The 9,672-nt window shown below is 39.9% G+C and overlaps 1 protein-coding gene across 1 annotated transcript; it reads left to right on the forward strand.

Moving 5' to 3' along the window:
- Positions 1–4,437: 4,437 nt before the first annotated feature.
- Positions 4,438–5,106, forward strand: LOC131029568 (uncharacterized). Its single transcript, XM_057960079.2, has one exon. The coding sequence runs from the start codon at positions 4,438–4,440 to the stop codon at positions 5,104–5,106; it is 669 nt and encodes a 222-aa protein (XP_057816062.2).
- The last annotated feature ends 4,566 nt before the right edge of the window (positions 5,107–9,672 follow it).

The following is a 9,672-nucleotide window of genomic DNA, read 5'->3' on the forward strand; positions in this document are numbered from 1 at the left end:
CTCAATTAATTAAGGAAATTTGACATCACCCCTTTTTTGCCATGCAGTTTGTATGTATATAGGTTGTTATGGTTGGATATTGATATATTGGTAACTTAGGGGGGTTAGATTGAGATTAAATGTATCACAAATAAATTGAACATGGCTAGTGTTATCATTGTTTGATCACATTCTTAACATCTTTCCTTTCTCCTTTTATGACGATTTATAAATGACTTACTAATCAAGTTCTTATACTATCACTTTGTAGTTTGAGCAATTGTACTCTCACACATTCTTCGTTCCTATGGGTATTCATAGTATTGTCATGTTGAATAATCCCTGGGTTGTCCTTCCCATGTTATTACGAGTATGGGACTTATGTTTACAGAAAGGAGAGCCTTAGTGATCTAAAACACACACCTCATTTTAGGTGGGATGTAAGAGTATAGCTCTTAAAACATTTATAAGTACTCATGAAACAGACTCATGGGATAACTAAACATATTCAAGGAAGGCACACACACACATGAATGAAGCATGCTAAAAACATGACAAACATGTGTCAAACACATAAATAAGTGTCACACATGAAGCGTGCATACAAGATACATAGATGAGAAAGTACACATACAAAATACCCATGAAGTATATCCATAACAACATAGACATATGTAACCAATGAAGAGTGAATGGAGCTGGGCGGGAATATTGTTTCTTGCAATCGTACTGGAATCTCTGCGTCTTCTCCGCACGGGCAGAAGGATTCAAACAGATCTGCTGAAGAGAAAGATGATGGAGATAGAATAAAGGATGTCGACATATGACCTGGGGACCCTCCTTTTGATCCAGGAGACAAAGGAGGATCACATGAAGATGTTTCAAATCAGGAGGGAATCTTGAAAGATGGAGCTGAGCTGAAAAAGAATGATAATCAAAAGGGACCCTCCAAATCTTGGTCAAGACTATTTGGTACTAAACGCTCCCGACAATCTACCTTTCCTAGTGTCTCAGACATTTCTGATAAGGCAACTGGTAAGTTTGCCATTTCCATTCTAGATGCTGTTATTGAACACAAATATCATTGATGGCCTTTACTCTAGTTTGTAAATTTGTTGGCCCAAGACTGAACATTGAAGTGGTGAGATCTTTTGCAGAAAATAAGTGGCGTCTGAAAGGCTAAGTGGAAATATCGACGATGCCAAAAGAGTTTTTTGCTTTCAACTTCTCATGCTTGGAAGATTTGGAAGGTGTTTTGTGTGGAGGTCCTTGGATGATTGGTAGAACTTTGCTGTCTTTAAGGAAGTGGTCTACTAAAATGGAGCTAAATGAATCTTTTTTTGAATCAGCCCCTGTTTGGCTGAGGTTCCTTGGATTACCGATGGAGTTCTGGTTTGAAGATATTTTCAAGGGAATTGCCATCTCCTTTGGAGAGCTTCTTGCCTTGGACCCTATGACTGCAGCCAGAAAAAGGTCAGTTTACGCTAGGATCTATGTGAATGTTTGTCAGAATCCAGATCTTCCATCTTCGATAGATATTTTCTCAAAGCTAGGGAAATGGGAGCAACCTATTGAGTATGAATCGTTGCCTTTTGTTTGCTTCCACTGCAAAAAAAGTTGGACATTGGGCTAAGGTTTGTCCTAGTAATAAGAGGAGTCTTCCAAAAATTAATGGATCTCATAAGCAAATCTAGAGGGAGAAACAAAATAAAGGTGATGGTAATACTGAATGGGTTAGGTAGTAGCAAACGAAGAATCTCGATCCACCATCGAACGAATTTGGAGATGGTATGATGACAGACTCTGGGCAGATTAAGCTGCCTTTAACAGAAGATAAACGAGGGAGTACAAACAACCAAAAGCACCACCTTGGTGCCCAAGGGGTTGTTGAAGGTGGAACCACTAGGAAATATCTATTTGTTCTTCCTCAAGGATCGAGCTCAACTCCTAACCTGGAACAAAAGGGTAATTGTGAGGAAGAAAGTCTTGAAGAGGGAGAAATTGAAGATTCGATTGATAATGGAAATGACAAATCTCTGAACAGTGGTAATACTAATAAGGTAAATTCTTCTTTGGATAGTTGTAACTCAAAAATCCCTGAAATTGTCTTTGAGAAGAATAACATGCCAACAAGCCCTAATGGGTTGGTTGGTTTAGGGTCTCATGATTCTATCAAACTGATAGCTCATTATGTCCCTTTGGAGAATCCCTTCACTCTGGTCCTTGGTGTTGGGGATGGCCAAGATCAAAATAGTAATAGGCTTGCAGGAAAAGAAGATGATGGTGAGGACTCATACACGACGGTTGGGAGAAATAAAAATAAGAAACTGAGAGTCAATAATGGAGTTCTTACTAGAACTAGGGCAAAAGTTGATGTAGGATCTTCTAAATCACCACCGGGAAGGAAATAAGCTAAGTGACTTAGAGAATCTGAAAGTAAACATAACATTCTTGATGGTAGCCAACGAACTATCTTGGAGACCTATTCTCCATTCACAAAATGAAGATTATCTCTTGGAACATTCAGGGCCTTAATGGTCCCCATAAACAGGATATCCTTCGGAATCTGGTTAGAGACCACAAGCCGGAAGTTGTTTCAATCCAAGAAACTAAGATGAGTAAAGAAAAAGTGGAAAAAGTTAATCTCTTCAAATATGGAGGAGTAATTGGGAGTAGTTCAGAAGGTGTATCTGGTGGAGTTGTTGTCTTATGAAATAAGAAGATCATTGAGGGTGAGGTGCTTGAAGTTGATGGTAATCTGATCTTTGTCAGACTTAATCATATTAGGGATGATTTCTCATGGGTGCTATCTAATATTTATGCCCCTAATACCAAAGCAACTAGATTCAAGTTTTGGATAAAGGTTGAGGAGAAGAGGAAATTTTTTGCTCAAGACAGTTGGGTGATTATGGGTGATTTCAATACCCCTCTCTAGGAAACCGAAAAATTTGGGGGCTCCTAGGCAAAATTGGATAGTAGAGCTGACTTAATGGAGTTTATCAATAATCTTGCTCGTTCTGACGTGGAGCTGCATGGGGCTTCCTACACGTGGTCTAATAGGAGGGACGGTGATGATCCGATCCAGGTAAGATTGGATAGAACTCTAATTTCTAATGATTGGTACTTAAAATATCATTGCTCTTTATTGGTGATCAATAGAGTTGGTTCGGATCATTTTCCCATCTCTTTTTTGCTGATGCTCTCATGAAGAAACGTTGCTTCCTCTTCAGATTTGAGAAAATGTGGTTATCCAACCCTTCCCTGGAGCAAAATATTGCTAGGTGGTGGAACATATTTGTGGATGGTTCTGCTATGTTTAAAGTTGTTAAAAAATTAAGATCTGTCAAGGACAATGTCAAAATTTGGAATAAAGAAGTCTTTGGGGATATTTTTGCTACTAAAAATGCTTTACAAATGGAGTTAAAACAGATTTAGGACATTACAAAGAAAAAGGGACACGAGTCAGTTCCAAGAGCTAAATAAAATGAAATTCTTGCTAAATATCATAGGGTCATTGCTAATGAAGAAGAATTTTGGAGACAAAGGTCGAGGGCCTTGTGGATGTCTGTTGGGGACAAAAAATACCAAATACTTCCATATGTCTACAATGAAACATAAAGCTGCAAACAGAATATTCCAGTTGATGGTTGATGACAATATCATTAATAAAGAGGAAGAGATAGTTGCTGAGTCTGTTCGCTTTTTTTTGCTCTTTTGACTACCGAGTCTAATCTTTGTCTGAAGATCAAGATATTTTGCTAGAGAACATTCCAAAAGTTATTGGAGCTGAACAAAATAAACTTATCTCAACAATTCCTACAACTAAAGAGATTAAAAAAGTTGTCTTTTCCTTTCAGAGAGATAAAGCCCCCGGTCCTGGTGGGTATCCCATGTTTTTCTTCCATTCTTTTTGGCACATTGTGGGGAAGGATATTGTTAATGCTGTTAAGGAATTCTTTGGGACTAAATCTCTCCTCAAGGAGGTCAACTCTACTTTCTTGGTTCTTATTCCAAAAATTTCAAGTGCGGATTCTTTGGATAAATTCAGACCCATTAGCCTTTGTAACTCTATATAAAATCATTTCAAAGGTTATCACTTCTAGGATGTTGGCTGTCCTTCCTTCCCTCATCTCCCGACAACAGAATGGTTTTGTCCTGGGTAGGCAAATCCTGGACTCCATTATCATGGTTCATGAGAACATTCACTCTTTTGATGCTTCTAAGAAAGATGGTTTCCTTATTAAGCTTGATCTTGCTAAAGCTTATGACAAAGTTGATTGGTGTTTTTTGAGAAAAATCCTCCAAGCTTTTGGTTTCGATGACATGGTCTCAAGTATCATTTGGCAACTTTTTTCTACTCCTCTTTCTATCATCATTAATGGTTCCCCCTCTAAATTTTTCAAGCCTTCAAGGGGGTTACAATAGGGGGATCCTATCTCCCCTATTTTGTTTACCATTATGGCAGAAAGCTTAAGCAGGTATCTTCAAAGACTGGTTGCTTTTGGGGAGATCAAAGGTGGGAGGCCCTCTTCTTCTAATCTTGTTTGCTCACATCAGCAATTTGTGGATGATGCCATCCTCCTTGGGTCTGCTTCTGTTCAAGAGGCTAAATCTTTCAAAAGTTCCTTGCAGCTCTATATTCAAGCTTCTGATCAGATTGTCAATTGGAACAAGATGTCCATCTTCTTCATTAATACTCCTCCCCTGAGACATAGAAGAATTGCTGATATCATAGGCTATGTGGTGGAGTCCTTCCCTTCTATTTACTTGGGGTTATTGTTGGGTTTTTCTCCTCCCGATTCCTTTTGGATCTCCATTGTAGATAGGTTCAATAAGAAATTATCCGGTTGGAAAGGTGCTTTACTCAGTCAAGCTAGAAAGTTGCAGCTGCTGAAATCTTCGCTTCAAAATGTTCCTGTCTACGCTTTGAGTTTATTTAAGATTCCTTCCAAATTTGTTGATGCCATTGAGAATATACAAAAGATATTTTTGTGGTCTGGAGTTGAAGATAGGAAGAGGATACCTTTCGTTGCCTGGGAGAAGGTTTGTATCCCTAAAGCCTTGGGGGGTCTTGGTTTAAGGGTTATCAAAGACTTTAATAATGCTTTGCTAGCCAAACAAGGATGAAGGACTTATGGAGAAAGGAAGGATTGGAATTTAGTTTGGTTTATCAAATACCTTCACGGAGCCCCTAATATGGTGTCTTTCTTTCAATCCAATGATTTCCCAAATGGATCCTTCATTTGGAACAACATTCTCAAAGCTAAAAAGGTGGCTGAAGTTGGAGCTGGCTGGGATTTGGGTAAAGGTTCTAGTATTAGATTTTGGGAAGATGCTTGGATTTTTTAGGAGCCCCTTTGCTTGCACCCTGATCTATTGCCTTTTATCAATTTATGTAAGGCCAGGTTTGGATCCTTTGTTTCAAACTATTGGCAGAATTCCTCTTGGGTTAGATTGGAGGATATTAATGTTGTCTTTTCTCCAATCCAACAGGCTTTGTTGTCTCTGTTTGTGAATCCCTCCTATGAAGGTCAATTTATTTGGAAGTTGACTCCGACTGGCTCCTTCTCGGTGGCTTCTGCTATTAGAAAGATGGTTTCTCCCCCTCCCCACACCCCTGTTTGGGCTAGGGCTTGGATTAAAAACCTTACCCCTAAAGTTAACATCTTTTTTTGGCTTTTACTCCAAAATAAAATTCTCACTATAGACAACTTAATTAAGAGAGGAACAACTTTATCAATATTTGAAGGTAAAGAAGGCAACAACTTTAGAATTCTCCCGCTCCCGCCCAAATGTCTCTCTCTCTTTCCACGGCTCCTTCACCCCCCTTCCTTCAGGTGCGTGCCCTTGGTGGTGCTTCTGGGTCGACGCCTAATGACCCTGTTTCTCTGGCGGGCGGGTTTCCTCTATCTGTTGTGTTTGGTGGGCCAAAGGTGGATGCTCGTGCAGTGAATGTTGCAGACGGTGGTGTTTCAGTGTTTGCCGTTGAGGTTTCGACACCCTCTGCTGTGGATCGGGCTGCCCATGGCTTGGTGGCTATGACTGTTCCCATGTGCAACCCCTTGTCTTTCAGGGTGTCTATTGACATTGAAAAGGAGATCATCCACAACTCCTCTATGTTTGAGTCTCATGGACTGATTTGCAGGTTTTGGGGCTTTTGGCCAAGCCTTCCTCAACTACACACTTGGATTTCCCAAAGCGGGGAACTGATCTTAAAGGGTACAATAAATATTTATCCTTTAGCCAAGTGTTTGTTCATTGCTAAATTGGAACAGGCTGAGGATAGATTGAAAATTTTATGTAACAATCCTTTCAGCTGGGAGGATAAATTTGTTTTAATGGTTAAACCCTGGTTCTCGGATTTTAACCCATCTACTGACTCATTTAATAAGATTCATATTTGGGTTAGGCTCTCTAACCTTCCCCTTCATCTATGGATGAACTCTCTACTAGAGGAAGTGGGGGAGGCTTTAGGCGACTTCCTAATGATTGATAAGGATTCTTACTATATATATCATTCTACTTATGCTTAGATTTTGGTTGACACTAATGTTTCTAAAGGGATCCCAACTGAGATAAAGATTGACTCTTCTTTGGGATCTTGGGTCCAACCGCTCGACTTTGAGGGCATCCCCTTCAGATGTCGAAATTGCTTCCAAACTGGGCATGTTGTTGCACGGTGTGAGTCAGAAAAAAAAGAAAAAAAAGAAAAAAAAGATTTGTTTTTTGGTGGAAGGGTGCCTCTTCTGAACACTAGTTTGTTCAAAAGAAAAGCTTCTCCTAGGTGGTTGCTCAGGTTCCTCAGGCCCATGTGGGTGAAGGTATTGCACCTTTGGCTACTGCCCCTGGTTTTGGTGTTGCTTCACCTTCAGGTGTGTGTGGATGCTTATGGTGGCATCCCGACTAATCAGTTGAAGGATGATGGATCTTCTTCTTTGGTGGATGACCTTCCCGCTTCTCATATTGCTGCTGGATCTTTGTCTAATGTTTTTGATTCTTAGATTTTTGTTGTCCCTGCCTCTCTGGATGCTGCCTTTGTTCATGTTGGTGGTGGGAGGTCCTCTATTCTGGACCTGTCTTCTTGGCAAAGGACTGCTTCTAGGGTTGAGGAGGGATGGATTACCTTTAAAAGTAAGAAATCTAAATCGTCCCAGGCCTCTTTTGATATGACCTTTTGATCTCACAAGTGTAGATCAAATACTTGATCCGTCCTGGTTGGGTTGGGGCTTCTTGCTGGTCTTTGGTTTTTGCATCTTGTTGGTTCTTGTTGGGGGTCCTTCTTGTGTTGTCCCCCATCTTTTGTCTGGTTTTGTTGTGTCTCATTTGTGTTTTGTTTCATTGGGTAGACTTTCAGGCTTATCTTAAGGCTCGGGTTTCAGGTCCTTCCAAAACCTGTTTTGTATAAGATTTCAGGTCCCTTCAAAACTTGTTTTCCCTTAATAAAAAAATTAATTAAGAAATGATTCTTGATCCCGAATAGGTGTTATTTATGTCTTAATGCTGATGAATCTGTCTCTCATCTTGCCTTGCACTGCCCCTTCACTGATTTGGGGTAAGATTTTGCTAAAGTGGAAGATTGTCTGGGTTTTTCCAGATAAGGTGGAAGATTTATTTGTTCAGTGGAAGCGCCCCTCTTCTAATCCCATTATCAAAATTCTTTGGTCCATGCTTTTTCCTTATGTTACCTGGCATGTTTGGAAGTAAAGAAATAATCAGATTTTTAGAGAGTCATCATGTATAGTTGAAATTGTTTTTGATAAGATTTGTAGGTCTATCAGAGAAAATATGAAGTTAATTGGCAGCAGTTTCGTCCACCTTCCCTCTTCGTACATTTGTGAGGAGGATAGGTACATTTCTAAGGATTGGGGGTTAGAGTTTGACATTAGTAAGTTTAAAGCTAAGAAGACTAGAGAAAGAGTTGTCTGGAACTACCCTCCTGAGGGTTGGGTGAAACCCAATTTTGACGGGGTGGCTAAGGGGAACCCTAGGATGGCTGGGAGTGGGGGAGTGATTAGAGACTCTAATGGTCTTTGCGTTGTTGTTGTGGTTCATCCACTGGGAGTTCAAACTAATCACAAAGCTGAAGCTATGGGAGTTATGAAAACTCTTAAAATTATTGAAAAATTAAAGTTGAAAAAAGTGTGGATAGAGGGGGATTCTTTAAATATTATTAATTGCCTCAATGGGTTGGCGAAACCCTCTTGGGGAATTAATAACATTATAAATAGCACCCTTAAAATTATTGAAGGTTTGGATAGCCTATAGGGAGGCAAATAAAGTGGCAGACACTTTTGCTAACATTGGAGTTAATTTAGCGGCCCCTGTTATTTGGCAAGGTGAAAGTAATCTGCTATTGGAGGCCAAAGGGAAATTATATTATGATTGTATTAATGGAAATGCCATCCCTTTATAATCTCATGATTGCTCAAAAATTGAATTGTATTATAAATGATGGTTTTGATTGTGGGAAGTTTCTAGGTGATGTGAGCTGGCTTATTCCGCACGTATTGTGGGTGATTTTCTATGGTATTTTTTTGAGTTCTGTGTTTCTTTGGTGTCTCTGCAGAGGCATTTTTCACTTTGGCGTGGGAGACATTGCTAGGTCTGCAGACACAATGGGGGGTAACATTAATAGGAATGAACCACCTAGCTGTGAAGGATGGAAAATTAAAGGAAAAGTGTGGAGAAGATTGCAGAAAGGTGGGTTAACCGGGTATACGGAGAAATTGCATGGAAAAAAAGGATCACATCTCCAAGCTTTTTGTAAAGGGTTGGAATAAAAAGAAAGTTACTCTTTTTGGGCAAACTGTGAAGGTAGACGAAAAGTTGGTGGCAGAGGTTGCTGGTCTATCAACAAAGGGTGCTAAGTTTTTTAGAGACAGAAAGCTCTCTGATAATGCTGTTAAGATGTTCCCAAAGGAAGATGATGAGAAGGAGAAGCTTGTCAAACTTTACAAAACCCACATTGCCCCCTATCAGGTAAAGAGTTTTTGGTGCAAAATGCTCAAAGTTATTATGGAGTATGTCTCGGTTGATGGGAGGTTTTCAAAAGTTTACAGTTACCACTTTGTTCTCCTTAATCACTTTACACATGGGATTAAGGTATCTTTTCTTTACTATCTGGATTTTTCTCTTAATGATAGTTTGGGGGACTACATTAAGAACCCTAAGTCGAGACCATTGGCTTACCAAGGGCTAATTCTATTAATTTTTGAATATTGTGAAGCTCGGGCTAACACATTGCAGGCTAATGTGATAATGATAGGGATTACATTCCTAGTGAGGGTTTTGAGGATGGTGCCTCCGAGGAAGAGGCCGATGCCTCTGCCCCCCCAAAGAGGAGGATTAGGATCCTCAAGAAGAAGAATGAAGAGCCCTTAGGGGAGGACATTACCACTCAAAAGGTGAAAACTAAAAGGAAGGGTATCAAAATCATTTTATTTGATTCTGAAGTTGGGGGTGACTTGCCCCCTCATATCTTTGAAGACCAGAAGTCAGAACCAATGGATTTGGATTCCCAGAACTTGCAGGATAAGCTAGTACTTATGCTCAATATTCTGGGCACTGTTAGAAGCTCATCGATTGATTTGTACATGTTTTAGTGCTGGGTGTTCCATGAAATCAAGAGTTTGTAGTTGAAGCAGAGGGCTATCATTGCTAAGGTGGAAGGGGTTCAAGAGGCCGTGGAGAAAG

The sequence above is a fragment of the Cryptomeria japonica genome, chromosome 3 (assembly GCF_030272615.1).
Source record: "Cryptomeria japonica chromosome 3, Sugi_1.0, whole genome shotgun sequence".
Taxonomy (NCBI): domain Eukaryota; kingdom Viridiplantae; phylum Streptophyta; class Pinopsida; order Cupressales; family Cupressaceae; genus Cryptomeria; species Cryptomeria japonica.